Source organism: Scaptodrosophila lebanonensis, unplaced genomic scaffold, assembly GCF_003285725.1.
Source record: "Scaptodrosophila lebanonensis strain 11010-0011.00,11010-0021.00 unplaced genomic scaffold, SlebRS2 tig00000098-arrow-pilon, whole genome shotgun sequence".
Lineage (NCBI taxonomy): Eukaryota > Metazoa > Arthropoda > Insecta > Diptera > Drosophilidae > Scaptodrosophila > Scaptodrosophila lebanonensis.
Genome location: NW_022060568.1, coordinates 213,478 through 234,462, shown reverse-complemented (window position 1 = coordinate 234,462; position 20,985 = coordinate 213,478). Strand labels below are relative to the sequence as shown.

Genomic DNA, 20,985 nt, shown 5'->3' with positions numbered 1-20,985 from the left:
ACATCCCAGGCCATTTTTATTTGCAGAACGCTTGCTAAGCTAACGTTCACAAGTAGTATAGTATATGTAACTAATTTAATCGATCACAAGTCAATTCAATAAATTTCGGGTCACATTCTGCTCCAACTTATAAAGAATTTATTTTATAATTTTATAATAGAGAGCGTAGCATCTGCCGTGGGTGGAATGCCAGGCGGAATACTTGTACACGCACAACTTTCCCATGCTGAGCACTAAATGTTTTTATGGCCGTATACCTAAATAATTTACAAATTTTCTGCACTAAATAGTCGTTGACAAAAGCAGGAAAAAAAGTCGCGTCACGTACACCTACATGTATGTGTACATATGTATGTATATGCGAATCACATACATATGTGCGTAGAGGAAGTAACGAACCGCTGGCATTTCAGCAACAGCGGCATGAACAGCAAACGGACGAACGGACTGAGGGATGGACTGGCGGAGGCATACCAAGTATCCGAGGCCTCTGCGTATGGCTTCCCAACTGTCAGTCTATTGGCTGGGCCTGTCAGTCCATGCAGCTGCCGGTGAGGCCTGTCCAGCTGGACGAGCACTGAGTACACAAGTCGTCCCTCCCAACATGGTCGCTGCTTGTTGGCGCTTTCCTTTTTTGCCATTTTTTCCATTTTTCTCTCTCCTTCTATACGCTTCCGTTGCGGCTTTGGATGCGTGCAAGCCTGTGTGTTGGCACATCCCTAGTGCTTTTGTAAATGATAATCTTTATTTCGAGTTTATGTCGCCCCGACCCACGTGCGCGTGTGTGTGTGTTATTTTTATAATATATAGGGGTATACGGAACACACACACACATATGCGTATTAGTGTGGCCAAGTCTCAAACTCTCATATTGTATTTATGAGCTGGCCTTTTTCTTGCACAGACACACTACTCGTATACTGGCACTATACGAGTATCATGCCATACTCGCGTAGTTGGCGGCACAGTTTGAATTCAGTTTTTGTGCGTGTGTGTCAAGTGGGTGCGTGGATGCGTGAATGCGTGGGTGCGTTTGTCATTTTCCGTATGCCGGAATGCTGGAGGTTGGCAGACGCGTGACCATTTTAGCAGCCATTTGAATTTTGAGGGCAATGCGTGTTTGGATGCGCATTAGCATTTCATTAGTGCTCTTAGCCTCCGTGAAATGAAAAACAGCACCTGAAAAAAAACCTAACCTTCCAATCGCAGCTACATGATATAGTAAGCCGTGGAAACTGAAGATTATATAAAAAGAGGCTTTATATGATTTGAAATAAACTTGTTCCCTTTATGGATAGGACCAAGTCCACATACCAAATATGTTGTCCCTCGTTCGGCAGCCTTTATCCTTTATCCTTTCACCACTCAGCTTAAAGTATTAAATCATTTTCTTTCAGGCGAAAGACTCATACAGTACGCTAGCGAGAATCTAGTGACAGAGGTTCTCATACATCCCCAATACAACACGCTCATACAGTGTATGCGCAACCTGCTCAGCAGTTTTACGCGTCACCGGCACATCATACATGCAGGATACACCTTCACCGGTAACGGTTCCTGGATACTACAGGTGAGCCTTCGTTACCTGAATGCTGAACAATTCTCGATGGCGATGTCTATCCAATAACATATTGCAGGATGGCACATTCTCTGTAGCCGACTTCTCGGAGGCATTTCAGGAGCACGATGTACAAAGAGTCATTCGGGCCTATGCAGACACCATCACTATGAACATTCATTGCGCTGATGCGGGTCTGTGGCACACATTGCCGGATAAGAGCTTTGCGCGTCTATGCAAGATCCGCATCAATCCGGTAGATGTACTCGACACGAGCAGTGAGAGCATAAATGCCTTTATAGGTGAGTATCAGGGACTTCGGTCACGTATCACTATGGCTTCTAACTGTTGATCTTTGCAGACTACTTGGCACCTATGGTGGTACCAACATCTTTGCGTGAGTTGCTCGAGACTTCGGATGTTGTCGGCAACATACGCTTTACGCATCCCACACTTTATGTGTTTCCCGGAGGTCAGGGCGATGCCGCACTCTTCGGTATCAACGGCTTCAACATGTTGGGTAAGTCAATCAATCCCATCTAATAGCAGGTTGATCATTGCTATAACTCTTCACAGTTGATGGCGGATTTAATCGCAAGGCGTGTTTCTGGGATTTTGCCCGCCATCTAGACCGTCTGGATGCGGTCCTTATGACCCGCCTGAATAACAGCAACGTTCAGGGACTTGGAGCTGTGGTTGCACGCAAGCGTGATGCCCACGTTTACCCTCAAATCGGTCACTTCTTTTGCAATGTACCCGATCGCAGGGGTGGCCTACCTAGCCCCGATGGAGACAAGGACCGAAATCCCCTCTTAGTTGATTTGTTTGAGCGGGGTCATGGCTTGGTCAATGACTTGAAGGCGTTAGATTTAAAGCCGCAGTCCTGCTATCGCAATCAGGAGCCCATCAATCTGTATCACAAGGTGGGTCACGGCACCTTAGATATGTATGTGATAAGCCCTTCGCGTGACTCGAAGGAGGTGAAAGACTTTCTGCAAAAGTGGAACTCTGGAGACCAACGTCTGTTTACAGCACGTGACACTAAGGAGTTTAACTTCCCACTGCAAAATCTTGTCTCCATTTGTGCACTGCTTGTGTGGCAGCCCGCCAATCCGGAAGATACCATCACGCGCATACTGTTCCCCGGCAGCACGCCTGACTACAAAATACAAGAAGGCTTGGAGAAACTAAAGCACCTAGAGTTTATGAAACACTCAACCTGCACGGCCAAATCCATTGCACCGGCCATACAAACCATGACCACCTCACGCAAGACGCTGAAGTCAGCCATAGAGGCGCCCGTGGGTGTACCCTACAGGCCCAGCAAATTCGGACCGGTGGCCACAGCCGCTGTCGCAGTGCAACAGGACAATAAGGCCAAGGAAGCGGCTGCCGCAGCTGCAGCGGCCACAGCCGCAGAAATTGCTACCAGCGAAGAGCCTGCCAAGCCAGCCAGTGAAGTCATCGACGAATCGAGTATTGTACGTGCCAAGGCCGATTCTGTAGACACAGATGAGCTAGCTGCTGATACCGGCGATGAAGCCGCGCCAGAGCCCGTCGCTGCAATAGCTGAAAACGGTGAGCAGGACAATAAGGAAGCTGGGGAGGAGAAAAAAGTAGAAGTGGTGATTGTAAAGCCACAGCAGCAGGTGGCACTTGCCAAAGATTCCGTTGATGCCGCAGTAGTAGAAGTGAGCAAGCCAACAAAGGCCGGCAAAGGCAAAGCCGAAAAGCCACGTGCCGAAGTCAAACCAGTAGTACGATCTCGTATTGACACCAAGCCACCAAGATCAATGGATCGTAAAGCTGTCAAAGCAGCTGCGGATAAAAAGAGCTCACCAACAGCGACTCCGGGCAAGCAGGACAGCACAGCATCGCGAGCACCTGCCACGCGTGACGCCAAACCCAAGGTGTTATGGCGTGGTACCCGAGTCAGCCCCAGTAACACGCCAGCGAAGAGTGCGAAAGAGGCGAATAATCGCAAGGTTCTGGAGTCGAAGCAGCAGGCAGCGCGTCACACAAGTACAACCACCACGTCGGCTACGCGTCGCGAAGTTTCGCGCACGACGACTACGAGTAGTATTGAGAAGCGTGAAACAAAAACACAACAAAGTCAACAACAGGCCGCACAACGCAAACCTATATCGAGAAGACCTCGAGGTATCTCGCCCTCAAAACGAGCACCGGGTAGCCCCATTAAGTCAGCCAAGCCAAAGGCCGATTTGAAGAAGTCGCGTCTGGATAAGGGTGGCACCACAGATTCCAGCCTGGTATCCACGCCGTCAGCTGATGACGCAATAGCGGCCAAGAAACTGCAGGACCTAACAGCTTCTCAGGAACTAGATGCCGAAAAGCAGCGTGAACTAGATGACCTTAAGGAGGAGCAAGAAGTAGTGAGAGAAATTGAAGCGGTCTTTAGTCGCGATGAAATGAAACGCCAGCAGCAAATTAAGGCGGAACTACGCGAAATGGCCAAGCAGGACAGCACTACGGAGGCCGATGAAGAGGAGGAGTACCTGATAATCGAAAAGGAAGAGGTTGAACAGTATACCGAAGATTCAATTATCGAACAGGAGAGCAGCATGACTAAGGAAGAAGAAATACAAAAACATCAACGAGACTCACAGGAATCTGAAAAGAAGCGCAAAAAGAGCGCTGAAGAGGAAATCGAGGCAGCGATAGCCAAAGCTGAGGCTGAAGAACGTAAAGCCCGCTTCGAATCAGCTGAAGCGGGAAAACGTGTAACAGTTGCCGAGCCGGAAAAATTGCCGAAAACAGTTGATGACTTGGCATCGGCTGAGACAACCGAAATTAAAGCAGAAGTCCACGAAATTATAGCTGCTGCCAAAGACATTGTCAAGTCCCGTACAGATGACCTGCTAGCAAAGCCTGCAGAGGAAGACGATTCATCTCCAACACCGGAGGAAAAAGTCAGTAGTGCTAAGAAAACCTCAGACACCAAGGACGAACCAAATGAAGTACCAGAGGCATTGCCAGTTAATCTGCAAGAAAGTCTTCCTGAAGAGAAATTTTCGGCAACCATCGAGTCCGGGGCTACCACAGCACCCACATTGCCCGAAGACGAGCGTATACCTCTGGATGAAATCAAGGAAGATTTGGTCATAGAAGAAAAATATGTGAAAGAAGAAACAAAGGAGGTCGAAGCTGTTGCAGTGGCTACCGTAGAAATAACCACTGCAGCTGTTGTGGTGACACAAGAAGCCAAACCTGATGTAACCGCCAAACCTGCCGTCACTGACTTAGAAGCCGGTGAACGCGTCTTGCCAAAGAAAATGACATTTGAAGCCCAGCAGAATCTAATGCGTGACGTTATCAAAACACCAGATGAAGTTGCCGATTTGCCCGTCCATGAAGAGGCTGACCTGAGCTTATATGATAAAGACAGTTTAGACACCGGACCAAAAAGCATTTCTCAGAAAGAGGAAACCGCAAAGGAGGAAAAAGAAACTGAAGACAAACGGGAAATAGGAGCCGACTCAGAAGAAGACCAAAAAGTTGATGTAGCAGAAGAAAAAGAAGCAGTTAAACCAACAGAATCTGAAGAAGTAACTTCAAAACTTATTTCGACTGAGAAGCATACTGAAGAACATGAAATTGAAACTGTGGCTATAACTATACAGGAAACGAAGCAAACCGTCGAGACCGAAGAAGTAAAATTAATTGAAGTGCAAGAGTCAGAAGTTAAACAAGAGGAGGTAGTTGGCAAAGAGCCGAAAAAATCCGCAAGTACTCCAGACGAAAAAGAAGCCAGTGACATAACGTCAGAGGACGAGCTGCCTGCGAATATTGCCCAGCCATCAGCAGCTCCTACTAAGCTCAAAGATCGAGAGGACACAGTTTCATTAGAGAGTCCTGCTACAATTGAAGAAGCAATTGAAGTAGAAATGCAGGTAACTCAACAACAGAGCAAAAGGGATTCTGTTCAGCAAGAAAAAGCTGAGGATGTTAAAGTGGACCAGTCGAAAGAACCTTCCCGACATCCTTCAGTAGAAGGCGCACAACCTGCAAGTGTGGACGACGACAAGGCTTCAGTGCCATCAAAAGAGTCATCACGCCCAGAACCGACCGCCGAAATTGCAAAGGATGAAACAGAAAAACCTGATGAAAAGACGTCTCGTCGTGAATCAACTGTACAAGCAGAAGCCATAAAAGACAAAACCCCTCTATCCAAAGAAACATCAAAGCCAGAGTCCGATGCCGATGCCGAAAGTGTAAAAGATGAAACAGAGAAACTTGAGAGCGTTATCGATGTCAAGGTAGCTGCATCTTTGACGGAAAGTATTAAGGATGATAAGTCACCAGCACAATCCAAAGAAGGCTCTCGACCAGAATCTGTTGCTGAAAGCGTGAAGGATGACGCAGATAAGGAATCAGAAGCCGTTAGGGCTAAGCGACAAGTTACTAAGGATGAAAAATCACCATCTCAATCCAAAGAAGCTTCCCGACCACCATCTGTCGTCGGAAGCGCCAAAGATGACACAGAAAAACCAGATGGTAAATCTGTGGAAACTTCTAGGCGTGAGTCCGTTGCCGACAGTGCAAAACCTGAAAGTGCAAAGGATGAAAAGTCCGCAACTCCATCCAGACCGGAATCAGTAGCTGAAAGCGCAAAGGATGACAAAGAACAGTCTGATGATAAGTCCATAGAAGCTTCCCGACCCGAGTCAGTAGCCGAAAGCGTTAAACCTGATAGCATTAAAGATGAAAAGTCACCAATTCCATCCAAAGAAGCTTCAAGACCAGAATCGGTTGCCGAAAATGTAAAGGATGAAGCCCAAATGCTTGAAGAAAAATTAAAAGAAGATTCCCGTCGTGAGTCTATTGCCGAAAGCGTTAAGCCTAAAGGTGAGGAATCACCAGCAGTATCTAAAGAAACATCCCGACCAGAATCCGTTGCTGAAAGTATAAAGGAAGAAGTAGAAAAGGCAGATGACTTAATAAAGGAACATTCCCGACGTGAGTCCGCTGCCGAAGATGTGAAGCCTGAAAGTGCAAAGGACGGAAAATCCCTAGCTCCATCTAAAGAACCATCGCGACCAGAATCCGTTGCCGAAAGTGTGAAAGATGACACCGAAAAAGTTCACGATAAGTCAAAGGACTCGTCTCGTCGTGATTCAGTGGCCGAAAGTGTTAAGCCTGATAGCGTTAAGGATGAAAAGTCCCCAGTTCCATCCAAAGAAGTATCACGACCAGAATCTGCAGCCGGTAGTGTCAAAGATGAGGCAGAAAAGGTTGAAGTTAAAAGTGCGGAAGCTCCTCGCCCAGAATCTGCAGCCGGAATTGAAAAAGTGGACAGCGTCAAGGATGAAAAGTCCGCACCTCCATCCAAAGAAGCATCACGACCAGAATCCGTTGCCGAAAGTGTGAAGGATGAGACAGAAAAGGCTGACGAAAAGGCAAAGGCAGCGTCTCGGCGTGATTCAGTGGCTGAAAGTGTTAAGCCTGATAGCGTTAAGGATGAGAAGTCTCCAGTTCCATCCAAAGAAGTATCACGACCAGAATCTGCAGCTGGTAGTGTCAAAGATGAGGCACAAAAGCCTGATGATAAGCCCAAGGAAGATTCGCGTCGTGAGTCCCTGGCTGAAAGTGTTCACCCAGCAAGCCTTAAAGATGAGAAGTCACCAGTTCTTTCAAAGGAAGCTTCCCGACCAGAATCTGTTGTCGAGAGTGTGAAAGACGAATCAGAAAAACTCGACGAGAAGTCAAAGGAACCATCACGTCGTGAGTCAGTAGCCGAAAGCGTGAAACCTGAAAGTGTAAAGGATGAAAAGTCCGCAGCTCCTTCAAAAGAACCATCCAGACCGGAATCTGTAGCCGAAAGCGTAAAGGACGAGAAAGAAGAGCCTGGCGATAAGTCTGTCGCCACTTCCCGTCGAGAATCTGTAGCTGAAGGTGTCAAAACTTTAGGTGTAAAGGATGAAAAAGCGACAGCTCCCTCAAAAGAAGCATCGCGACCAGAATCGGTTGCCGCAAGCGTGAAGGATGAGACAGAAAAGGCAGACCAAAAGTCACAGGAACCTTCCCGGCGTGGTTCAGTCGCGGACAGTGTTAAGCTTGATAGCGTTAAGGATGAGAAGTCTCCAATTCCATCCAAAGAAGTATCACGTCCAGAATCTGCCGTTGGTAGTGCAACAGATGAGGCAGAAAAGGTTGAAGTTAAAAGTAAGGATGCTTCTCGGCCAGAGTCTGCGGCCGGAATTGAAAAACTAGACAGCGTCAAGGATGAAAAGTCCGCACCTCCATCCAAAGAAGCATCACGACCAGAATCCGTTGCCGAAAGTGTAAAGGATGAGACAGAAAAGACTGACGAAAAGTCAAAGGCAGCGTCTCGGCGTGATTCAGTGGCTGAAAGTGTTAAGCCTGATAGCGTTAAGGATGAGAAGTCTCCAGTTCCATCCAAAGAAGTATCACGACCAGAATCTGCCGCCGGTAGTGTAGAAGATGAGGCAGAAAAGGTTGAAGTTAAAAGCAAGGAAGCTTCTAGACCAGAGCCTGTGACCGAAATTGAAAAACCCGACAGCGTCAAGGGTGAAAAGTCCGCACCTCCATCCAAAGAAGCATCACGACCAGAATCCGTTGCCGAAAGTGTGAAGAATGAGACAGAAAAGGCTGACGAAAAGGCAAAGGCAGCGTCTCGGTGTGATTCAGTGGCTGAAAGTGTTAAGTCTGATAGCGTTAAAGATGAGAAGTCTCCAGTTCCATCCAAAGAAGTATCACGACCAGAATCTGCAGCTGGTAGTGTCAAAGATGAGGCACAAAAGCCTGATGATAAGTCCAAGGAAGATTCGCGTCGTGAGTCCCTGGCTGAAAGTGTCCACCCAGCAAGCCTTAAAGATGAGAAGTCACCAGGTCTATCAAAGGAAGCTTCCCGACCAGAATCTGTTGTCGAGAGTGTGAAAGACGAATCAGAAAAACTCTATGAGAAGTCAAAGGAACCATCACGTCGTGAGTCAGTAGCCGAAAGCGTGAAACCTGAAAGTGTAAAGGATGAAAAGTCCGCAGCTCCATCAAAAGAATCATCCAGACCGGAATCTGTAGCCGAAAGTGTAAAGGACGAGAAAGAAGAGCCTGGCGATAAATCCGTCGCTACTTCCCGTCGAGAATCTGTGGTCGAAGGCGTCAAACCTTTAGTTGTAAAGGATGAAAAGTCCGCACCTCCATCCAAAGAAGCATCGCGACCGGAATCCGTTGCCGAAAGTGTGAAGGATGAGACAGAAAAGGCAGACCAAAAGTCACAGGAACCTTCCCGGCGTGATTCAGTGGCCGAAAGTGTTAAGCCTGATAGCGTTAAGGATGAAAAGTCTCCGGTTCTATCCAAAGAAGTATCACGACCAGAATCTGAAGCCGGTAGTGTCAAAGATGAAGCAGAAAAACCTGATGATAAGTCTAAACCAGATTCCCGATCAGAGTCTGCAGTCGGAATTGAAAAGCGCGAAAGCATTAAAGATGACAAGCCCGCAGCTCAATCGAAAGAACCATCCAGACCAGAGTCAGTAGCTGAGAGCCTGAAGGATGAGCCAAAACAAGATGATGAAAAGTCAAAGGAGCCTTCACGTCGTGATTCGGTAGCCGAAAGTGTGAAACATGAAAGTGTAAAGGATGAAAAGTCCGCAGCTCCATCCAAAGAATCATCGCGGCCAGAATCAGTAGCCGAGAGCTTGAAGGATGAACCAATTAAAGCTGACGATAAGTCAATTGTACCTTCCCGACGTGAATCCAAAGTCGAAAGTGTACAGCCTGACAGCATTAAAGATGCGAAGACCACAATTCCATCCGAAGACTTATCCAGACCTGAATCTGTATCTGAGAGTGCGAAGGGGGAACAAGAAAGGCCTGGAGAAACTTCTCGACCACCGTCTGCACGTGGAATTGAAAAGCCTGAAACGCACAAGGAAGAGAAGTCCACACCTCCTTCGAAAGAAGCATCACGACCAGAATCCGTTGCCGAAAGTGTGAAGGATGAGGCAGAAAAAACTGACGAAAAGTCAAAAGAAACTTCCCGTCGTGATTCAGTGGCTGAAAGTATTATGCCTGATAGCATTAAGGATGAGAAGTCCGCAGCTCCATCAAAAGAAGCATCCCGGCCAGAATCTGCAGCCGGTAGTGTCAAAGATGAGGTACACAAACATGATGATAGGTCTAAGGAAGATTCGCGTCGTGAATCGGTAACAGATAGTGTGAAACCTGAAAGCGCAAAGGGTGAAAAGTCCGCAGCCCCATCAAAAGAACCATCCAGACCGGAATCTGTAGCTGAAAGTGTAAAGGACGAGAAAGAAGTGGCTGGCGAAAAATCCGATGCTACTTCGCGTCGAGAATCTTTGGCCGAAGGCGTCAAACCTGAAAGCGTCAAGGATGAAAAGGCGACAGCTCCCTCAAAAGAATCATCTAGACCAGAATCAGTGTCAGAAAGCGTGAAGGACGAGACAGAAAAGGCTGATGATAAGTCAAAGGAAACGTCTCGTCGTGATTCAGTAGCCGAAAGTGTTAAACCTGATAGCGTTAAGGATGAGAAGTCTCCAGTTCCATCCAAAGAAGTATCACGACCAGAGTCAGCAATCGGACTGGAAAAGCCTGAAAGCATTGAGGATGAGAAATCCGCAGCTCCATCGAAAGAAGCATCCCGGCCAGAATCTGTTGTCGAAAGTTTCAAAGATGACACAGTAAAACCCGACGAGAAGTCAAAGGAAACTTCACGTCGTGAATCGATAGCCGAAAGTGTGAAACCTGAAAGCGTAAAGGATGAAAAGTCCGCAGCCCCATCAAGAGAACCATCTAGACCGGAATCTGTAGCCGAAAGTGTAAAGGACGAGAAAGAAGAGCCTGGCGATAAATCCGTCGCTACTTCCCGTCGAGAATCTGTGGTCGAAGGCGTCAAACCTGAAGGCGCCAAGGATGAAAAGGCGACAGCTCCCTCAAAAGAATCATCTAGACCAGAATCGGTGTCAGAAAGCATGAAGGACGAGACAGAAAAGGCTGATGATAAGTCAAAGGAAACGTCTCGTCGGGATTCAGTGGCAGAAAGTGTTAAGCCTGATATCGCCAAGGATGAAAAGTCCCCAGTTCCATCCAAAGAAGTATCTCGACCAGAATCTGCAACCGAAAGTGTCAAAGAGGAGGACCAAAGGCCTCATGATAAATCCAAGGAGGCTTCCCAACCTGAGTCTATAACTGAGATCGTTAAGTCTGAGGAGGATAAAGACGAAAAACAAGAGACCTCATCAAAGGACGCGTCACGACCTGAATCAGTTGCCGAAAGTTTGAAGGATGTGATAGGAATACCAGATGATAAATCCAAGGAACCATCTCGACCTGAGGGTGTAGCCGAAAGTGTTAAGCCCGATAGCATTAAAGATGATAAGTCGCCAGAAAGATCCGAAGAAGCCTCTCGACGGGAATCTGTAGCCGGAAGTGTCAAAAATGAAACCGAAAAGACTGATGACAAATCGAAAGATGTTTCGCGACGTGAGTCTACCGCTGAAAATGTTAAACTAGATGGCGTTACAGATGATAAATCATTAGGCCCGTCCAAGGAAACCTCCAGACCGGAATCAGTGACTGAGAGTGTAAAGAAAGAAAGTGAAAAAGTTGATGATGAGTCAGGGAAATCTTCTGGTCGTGAGTCTGTGACGGAAATTTTGAAGCCTGAAAGCTTAAAGGATGAGAAATCCCCGATTGCATCAAAAGAAACATCCCGCCCAGAATCAGTTGCCGAAAGCATAAAAGATGAGTCCCACCGAGCTTCAGTCTCTGAAGGTGAAAAAACAGTGCAATGTCAAGAAACGGTCCGAGTTTTAGGTGAAACTGCTTCGACACCGATAGAAGAAGCGCCGGCATTTGTTGAAGATTTTATCCAAAAAGCCAATTTATCCTTAAACTTAGAATCTGGAGAAATAAAAGGAAAACTGCCAACGTTGTCAAGCCCTGTAGATGTTGCAGAAGGTGACTTTTCCAAAGCAATGGCCTTCTCTCAGCCAACCACGTCCATAAAGCCTGCTGAACTTTCAAAGACTTCTGCAACGGAAACAGCATCAAGCCCAGTGGATGATGCATTTGAACTCTTTAAAGCAAGTGAAGGAGATCATGAACATATCATTTCTAAAGAAAGTACATCTATTACTGCCGGTCTCACCAACCTTCTTGATCTTCAAGAAACCAAAGATGAAGTTTCTTCAGTTGTCGACAGCTTGACAAAAAAATCAAAGGACTTAACACAATCCTTGATTGAAGAAGTTTCATCGAAATCTGATGCTGTCACATCAGTTTGTGAAGAAAAGATATCAAAGATGACTGATACAGTACAAAAGAAAGTAGTTGATGAAAAAATATCGAAAGCGTCGGAAACATTAATAAAAGAAGTGAGCAAAGAAAGCTCAACACAAATAACAAAACTCGAATCCCTAATTGATACCAACATTTCGGAGACGTCTTCAACAATTACCGAAGTGAAAAAAATAGTTGAAACAAAGCTGCAAGAAACTAAAGAACAAATTGTGGATAAAGTAATTTCTACGTCTGAGGCATTATTAAAAGATGTTTCCGAAGCAACAAAGGTAGTTACTGAAAGTATAAGCGAGACTGTGGATGATGCCAATGCTAAAAGCTCTTTAGAGTTAAGTGGATTTTCTGAGCTTCGCGAAACACATATAACAACCGTTGGCTCACCAGAATTTACAGTAACGATTTGTGAGCGTGATGAGCCCATTCTTCATGATATTAAAGAAGAAGACGAAGAGCACAGATTCTCTCCACCAACTGAAAAGCCTTCTATCTTATCTGATCAGCCCGTGCGCCCGCTGTCACCTCGTGAAGAGGAAGTGTTCAAGATTGTTGCTGATGTTGCAAAAGTATTAAAGTCGGAAAAAGATATCACTGAAATTATACCAGACTTCGACGAAAAACAATTAGAGGAAAAACTGAAAACAACTACAGTTGAAGTAGATGGCTCTGAAACTTCAGATAAAATTGTTGCCCAACACACCCCAACAAGTACTCCAGAAATAATATCTGAAAAAAGTACACCAACGAAAGAAACCGGCTTAGACATAAAAGTGATAAAGGTAGATATTGAATCTGAAAAGTCATCTCCTGACCAAAAATCAGGCCCTATATCAATTGAAGAGAAAGACAAAATAGAAGAGTCCGAAAAAGCACAATTGCGCGGGGAAATATCAAAAGCTGAAACAAGCAAGGATTCTTCACGCCCAGAATCAGCAGCCAGTCACATAAGCACTAAGGACACAGTTCTATCTAGACTAGAGTCAGCAGCAAGTCATATAAGCATAAACGAAGAGGAGAAACCTGGTATATCATCCAAAGAGACATCGCGACCGGCGTCTGTTGCCAGCCACAAAAGTGCTAAAGACGATGAAGGGGAAAAGGACGGAAAATCCCCTACAACGCTAAAACATACCGAGTCAACTGCCATTCATATCAGTGCAAAGGATGCACCTTCAGATACAAAATCACCAACTCCAGAATCTTCAAAGGATACCTCTCGCCCAGGATCAGTTACCAGCGGTAAAGATGTAGGCATTCCGATATCAACAACTGAGGCTTCCAAAGAGTCCCAAATCTCTGGCAAAGATGATTCGGGCCCCTCTTCAAGTGAGTTCCAACACGAATTAATTACTAAATCAGTGACAGAAAGCAAAAAAGAAGAAAAATCCCAAACAGCAACAGTTTCCAAGTCCATCGTGAGCCAAACACACTTAAAGGAAGAGTCAATCAGCGAATCACTAAGCAGTAGCCTTAAGGCTGAGGATGGTTCGAGACGCGAGTCCCTCTCCAGTCTAGTAGCTGATAAAGATGCTACAAAATCAACAACAACAATTAATAAAGAGGAAAGTAAAGTAATCGAAAAGACTACTGCTTCACAAGTGGAAGAACTACTTATACAATCTGAGGAATGCTCTTCTGAGTCTATTGTTAGTGAAATTCAGACAACATTACAGCATTCCCAGAAACCTGCCAGTCAAACAGCAAGCAAGTCTGTATCAGAAACCGTTACCAGCACCACCACTGAGGATGGCAAAGAAAGCCTGAAAGAAACGGTTGCAGAATTTCTGGCAACAGAGAAAATTGTTTCTGCCAAGGAAACTTTTAGCGTTGAGGCCACCAAAACAGCAGAGGAGAGTTTAAAGAAAGTGTCCAGTGTTACGTCATCTCAAAAGACACTATTTGTGGGTACAGATGAATCTCGGCGTGAATCGGTTTTAAGTCACACGTCTGAGAGCCGTCAGACACATAGCGATCCTGAAGACGATGAAGCTGATGAAGAGGACCGCATTAGCCTCAAGGAAGGTCGCTCCAAATCTATTGCAACAATCATGATGACAAGTATCTACAAACCATCTGAGGAAGCTGAAACTATTGCCACTCTAGAGGAAGAAGAAACCGAGCATGTGGAGGAATCCAAAACCACACTTACTTCAACCACAGCGACATCTAGCAACCTAATCTCAAAAACGGAAGAAAGCAAAACTAAAATTGAGTCCATTACACTAACACAAACGGAAGAGAGCGATACCACAGATCGCAAGACGCCACCCACAGCTCCGGTTAGTCCAAGCGTTAAGACATCAACTGCAACTGCAACATCCACTTCGGCGGCTGCAGCAGCGACCGCAGCAAAGAGTGAGTCCAGTGCAGCCAGCATTGCTTCAATATCAGGGCCACTTTCGCCCAAAGACATAAGCGGTAAGTCTAGTCCTGGTGCATTAACATCTGAAAGTCAATCCATACCAACACCGTTAGGACGTGAGTCGCACACGGAGACGCCAGAGTCATCGCCCAAGCCCACATCGCCATTCCCCCGCGTCACCAAAGACGAACTGAAATCAGTGTCCTCGGGCATTGAACTAAGCTCACACGAACGTACCAGCACAGTGGCCGATGCAGGTGCTTCTGAGGTCGACTCCGCCGTACAGCTCAGTGAGTTTGTCACATCCGGCGAAGCCTTGTCGGAGCTTCACGAGCTGCGCGGTATTGAGAAAACTACAGCGCTAAGTGGCAGCACCGAGAAAGTTATCACCACAACTATTACCACTGTAACTAAAGTGATTTCATCGGATGGCAAGGAAATAGTTACCGAGGAAAAAACGGTCACAACTACAGACTCCTCAGAACCGGACTGTGACAAAGTTGTTGTCACCACCACGCGAACGACTAGTGAGAGCGAGAAAAGCGACCAGATGCTGCCCAAAGAGGTGGCCATGCTGCGCGGCATCTACCATCGTTCATCAACACCAGGCAGTGAGGACGAGCGCCTGGCAGCTGCCTACATGAGCGATGACGAACTTCCCGGATCCCCCCGCAGCGTAGCATCTTCACATGGTGGCGCAAGCTACGATCTACAACGCTCCAGCTCAGGCGTCAGCAAGCGCTCGGACTTCGATGCCGATGATAGTCAAGATGATATACCGCCACAATATGGCAGCGAAGAGCACTCGGCCGCGCGCACCATATTGCCGCACAAAGCCACAGATCCAATGAGCACTTCATTCTATGGCACACTTCCCGACAGTTTTGAGCCGAAGCCGAGCACAGAACCCATACCCATTCGAGGCGTGCCCTCTGCACACAGCATACTTGCCACACATGCAGGCACCTACACGGACTCACCGCCTGCCAGCCAGTCATCGGAGAGCGTCGAGAGCACCAGCCAAACATGGGCCAGTCGCCAGGTGATCAGCGGCGGCGTCACCGAGGTGGAGCCAGCCACAGATGCGGCGCACAAATTTCTACATGAAGCTGACATGGACTTCCAAAAGGCACTTGATGAGCATGTGCAAGTGCGTGGCGCTGAGGTAATGTCTTCCGTGACCGCCAAGTACTCCTACTCACCATCCAAGGCCGAGGAAGTAGAGCACATCGTAAGCAGCACAGCGGAACGTCAGCGTTTCCCACTAAGCGATGTGCAGAAGCTGCGCACAGCCGAGACAGCACTGACGAGCTTCATCACAACCACCACGACGCCATCGAGCGGTGGCACTAGTACTGCCGCCGAAGCGTCTACCACAGCCACAACACTGCATCAAAGTGGTACGGCAGCGGCTTCGGGCATAGCCGCTACTACCACTACAACAACAAGCAGTACCAGCGGTGGCAGCACAGCCTTTACCACTGGTACACAACCCAAGGATCGCCTCGAGGAATGGGGCAAGCCCTTGGGACTGCCCTCACCGGCACCACTTCCCGTCGAGGGTGGTGACATACGCACCACACCGAAGAAGGAACGCCGATTGGTGGCAACCAAGACGCGTCTCAACAACGAGAAAAACTTGCGCAGGCGCTCCGAATCGCCCAGCAAGGCCAAGAAGCCGGCCCCGGTCTATGTCGATCTGACCTACGTACCGCACAATGGCAACTCCTACTACTCGCATGTTGAGTTCTTCAAGCGCGTGCGTGCACGCTATTACGTCTTCTCGGGCACTGAGCCCAGTCGTCAGGTCTACGACGCCTTGCTTGAGGCCAAACAGACCTGGGAGGATAAGGAATTGGGTAAGAGATATTAACTGATCCTTAGCTTTAATCGAATATTTAAGAATTAATCCTTTTTCGCCTGGCAGAGGTGACCATTATACCAACCTACGATACCGATGTCCTCGGCTATTGGGTGGCCGAAAACGAAGAGCTTTTGGCGAAATATCACATCGACCTCTCACCATCTGCTTCACGTTGCACAATTAATTTGCAGGATCATGAGACCTCCTGCTCCGCCTATCGCTTGGAATTCTAGGCCACGGGCTTGTTTATTGCATTTTCCGACGACTAAACTACGCTAAACTCACAATTTAAAAGCACTTTTCAACGAGTAATCGACAAATAATGGGAAAACACACAAACTGTTTAAACAACAACTCTGAAGGACACCGAGCTGGTTTGAGGGTAACGTATCGAACGATATCTTATATAGTAGACTAACCAGCAGCTAGCCAGAAACAGCAACAACAACAACAACAACACCAACAGCTACGACGACGACAATGACTTCCAAGTTTTCAGCTTACAAATGCAAATGCAACGTTAAGAGGCTTGCCGACGACGACAACGACGACAACAACAATAACAACAGCTGCAAATTGCTTTTGAAAGCTTGACAACAAGAACCGAAAACAACAAATGAAATGCAATAAAATGCCGTGTGGAAAACACAGTTTACAATTAAAAGGAAATAACAAAACAAAAAAGCTAAATATGGCGGAGTAACGGGTCACATGGATGACGCCATTTTGTTTGCCAATGCCGTCTATTGCGCTTTTTGCTCTTCATTTCCAAAACGAAGCGAGAAAGTAATTAATTGATATTTATTTTCAAGAAATTAATTACGAAAACGATGCAAGCCATTATAGCCAAAAGCTTGCCACACAAGTATATTTTCAAAAATAATGTTTAACAAAAAAAAATCATACTGACACACACATACATATATATACCAAAGAAGTGCCACGTGCCACAAAAAAAGAACAACAAATTGAAAATGAAAACAATGTTTCTTTTGTGCTTTCATTGAACATCAAGCTACCTTGCATAGTAACCCAAAGATCAAAATAGTTTTCAAACCCGCATAGCATAAATATTGTACGAGTATACAACAAACAGAAACTTAAATAAATTGAAGTATTCATTTAAAAAATTATACAATATATTGAGAATAAAATTATGTATACATAAATATATATATAATTCATGTTTATTATACTAGAACAAATTTTAAGAAACAAGATCGTATATTTGAATTTTAACTCAAATAAATGAAATCAATCGATAAATGATAAAAGGTCAGATCATAAATACTCATAATACAAAACGGTGTGTTAAGAACAAATTTAAAAACGCCAAATAAAGCGAGAAAATCTCGGAAAATAACTCACATAAATAATAAACTAAATAAGAGTATATAATTATATGATGATAAATGATAATGAAATTGTCTAATTTAAAAGGAACAATAACACTATAAAACATGCAATCGAATGGCAAAGCATTTGAAGAACTTCAAAATATAAAGCAATAAAAGAATAGACCTTTTAAAATGCAAAAAACAAATATATAAAAATAAATACATACCTACAACCTTAAATAAATGTGCCTCCCAAACTAACAAACAATACTTACAAAGCATTCAAATAAAACGGAAAGAAAACCTTTAAGAGCATTACTAATTACAAATTAGGTATTGATTTCATTTTTCATCACTTTATTGTTTTTTTTTTTTTTTTTTTGATCAAGTTGTTAATTTTGATTCTTAGTGATTATTTTTATCGATGCCGACAGCTGAAAGACTTACTGAAACCAATTGACGTTTTGATAAGCGTACATTTATAAAGAAACTATAGTACATACACGCAAGTTGATATACGTACACTTTATATAGAAAAACAAAAGTCTGGCAGAAAAACTGACGAACGTAAGCGATAGCGATAGCGATAGGGATAGCGACTTACCGATGTTTGGGTGCGAAGAGTATACATATTGTATACTACTTATAAAGGGGCATGAATTGGGTCTTAGTGTTGTAGCAAGTCTAGGACTGGTTCTGGTCGAGTATACATACAATTCTACTGGAACTGGAAAACTTGGAAGTCTGGGGTATGAAGAAACTGAAATAGCATTGATACTCGTAAGTGTGTTTTGAAGACGATGATAATAAGGAGGATGCGATACGATTACAAGGAAGTTGAAAATGGGTCTGTTGTTGGTGATAATGGTGATGTTAATGCTGATGTTACACAACATATTACTATATAAGGTTTAAGCTGGTCTGGGGAGTCGGTCAGGAGTGCAGTGATTGATCGGGTGTCGTAACAGAATTTGTGAAACACAACTAAAGTAAAGTAATAAAAAAAGATGAAGTACACAAAGTGAAGGTTATTTTTCTATATTTTTTTTACTTTTTCATAGTCATAGAATAACAAATTTACAAAAAAAAAAAATACAAAAAACAAAAACAAATATTAAATAATAATACTAATAATTATAATAAATAGTACTACCATACATACGAGTACATAAACACATACGATTTAATAACGCCACTAAAAGCACACAATTCACATAAATATTGAACAACAAATTCAAACAACAACAATTCTGGGCCACAGAAAACAGTCCAAAGAAATGAGAGAAAATAATGAACATTTAAAAACTCAACAAAACTAACAAATAAAATGGTATAAAAACGACTTTTGCTTACAATTTGCAAATTGATATTCGACATACGGACTTTTAATATATATATATATACATATATATACACGTATATACATATATGTATGTATGTATATGCATATATGTGTATATAAATATACATATAGTACATACATATATTTAAATCGCAAACATACTCAAACAATTTTATAGAGCGCAATTAAATGGAAGTAAAATACTATGAATATTCAATAAATATTTTTCGTTGCATTTTCGACAACTACATACATATATTTTGTTGCTTGCTTTTTATACAACAACAACAACAACAACAAAAAGAACAAGAACAACAACAACAAACCAGGCGCAACAGTCGAACAAACTGGCAACCGTCCAGTCTACAAAAAAAAAAAAAAAACAAAAACCAAAAACAAAAAGCTAAATTTCAAAAGTGAAAACAATGCAAAATTTGATAAATATCATGCAAGAAAGGTATACAAACAATTAAGCCACTTATAACAAATTATATACAAAATTCATACACTTTTTGAAGGATTCAAGCGCGTATGTGATAGTTTTTTTTTATATACATATAAAAGACACATTTTTTAAACAAAAACAAGGGCATTATTTGTGTTAACTAAAGTTTGTCATTCGGGTTCGCTTAAAGAAATTCAATAACAGCATTTTTTGTTTAACAATATATAAAATAATTATTTGATGATTATTAAAAACAGCTTTAGACAGGGATTTACATATTTAATAATAAAGGAAATTAATAAATGTTTATAAAGCAAAACTTAATTCAAATTCAAAGGCCAATGGTCCAACAACTATAAGAAACTAAAACCAAATTTCATAAACATAATAAAAACTATGCACTAAGCTAACAAACAACAAAAAAAAAACCAAAAACCATGCGAATATCTTTGAAAAAGCTTAAAAATTAAACGCCTTTTTTTTAAATAATAAATAGAAAAAACAAAAATTATATGTATAAGCGTTAAGTTGAAAGTTGACATTAAGATCGAATATAATAATTATGACAATGTTTGAACCACAATTGTTCGCATTTTGTTTGCTAAGCACACTCACAGCAATTACTAACGAAAGTAATGCTCGAAATTATGCGATAATCCAGTTATAATGCTTAAAGGATTAACTATCTGTGAGTGTTTCAAAAATGTTGATTTCTAATTTCTGTGCTCAAATAGCAATTACGCTGATATATAGTATAGTATGTGTATGGTGCATGATATCGAAGATTGGAAATTGGCAAAAGAAAACCCATAATGATGGAAAAAATAGGATACAGTTCTAGTCCCAATTAGATCTTCTTTGGCAGCCCTAAAGTTCTGCCGATCCAACTCATTCACAAAATCTAAGTGGTTCTCATTTAGCCAAGTGCTTAATCAGAACCCTACAGTGCCGCAGAAATCAGTCGCACAGTGGTCCCCAGTGATTGTATATTGCCAATCACCAGTAGTGCAAGGAAAAGTATAATTTACAAAAGGTCTGAAACACCTCAATAAAATGGGTGATGTACTGAGCCGTGATTTGTAGAATTTCAAATGTAGTACTTACCTTCGAACTGGACATGTTCCATCAATTGGTTCAAAACTGGGACTGAGAAGCGCAAAGAAGGGAAGCTAACTAGTTTCAACTAGTCTGGGACTTGTCAAGTGGTGGGGTTGAGCCAATTCTTCATTCTTCAATCAAGATTCGATTTGAAACTAATTCACAGAAATATAAAACAAATGAAAACTTTAAATGGAAATGCACTCTACTCTTTTGAATTTTTAACAATTATATAGTATATACATATATAGTATATGCATACTTACAAACATATAAAAGCGAATTGCAAAATCTTTAAAGAAATTTTTGAAAATGAATATGAAATGAGCAAAATTTTAATAATAATTTATATGTTTTTGCGTTAAGTGCTAAATCGAGGATGCATATAATATTTAATTGCATTAACTAAATATGTATCGAACTATATATATATACACATATATATGAATACAAATATTTACTATACTTGAACGTATGAATGTTTTCTTGTAACTCTACAACAACAAAAAATTGACAAACCAACAAATTTATTTTGCCTTTTCTGCGTTGATTAGTAAAACTATTTAAAAAAACACACACACACACACAAAAAAACGATGAAACATTACTACAAGAGAGAATATATGGAGACGTTCTTTTATGTGTCACCGTCATCATAAAAATCAGATTTCCATTGCCTT

At 43.3% G+C, this 20,985-nt stretch overlaps 1 protein-coding gene across 1 annotated transcript in view; it reads left to right on the top strand.

The window, feature by feature from the left end:
• The window catches only part of LOC115627721 (microtubule-associated protein futsch), a 78,192-nt gene extending 61,021 nt beyond the window's left edge, over window positions 1-17,171 (top strand). The window contains exons 3-7 of the mRNA XM_030523470.1: window positions 1,398-1,570; window positions 1,638-1,860; window positions 1,920-2,078; window positions 2,135-16,078; window positions 16,147-17,171. Coding sequence (XP_030379330.1) covers window positions 1,398-1,570; window positions 1,638-1,860; window positions 1,920-2,078; window positions 2,135-16,078; window positions 16,147-16,316 — 14,669 coding nt within the window. The 3' untranslated portion in view covers window positions 16,317-17,171. The remainder of the gene's footprint in view (window positions 1-1,397; window positions 1,571-1,637; window positions 1,861-1,919; window positions 2,079-2,134; window positions 16,079-16,146) is intronic.
• The last annotated feature ends 3,814 nt before the right edge of the window (window positions 17,172-20,985 follow it).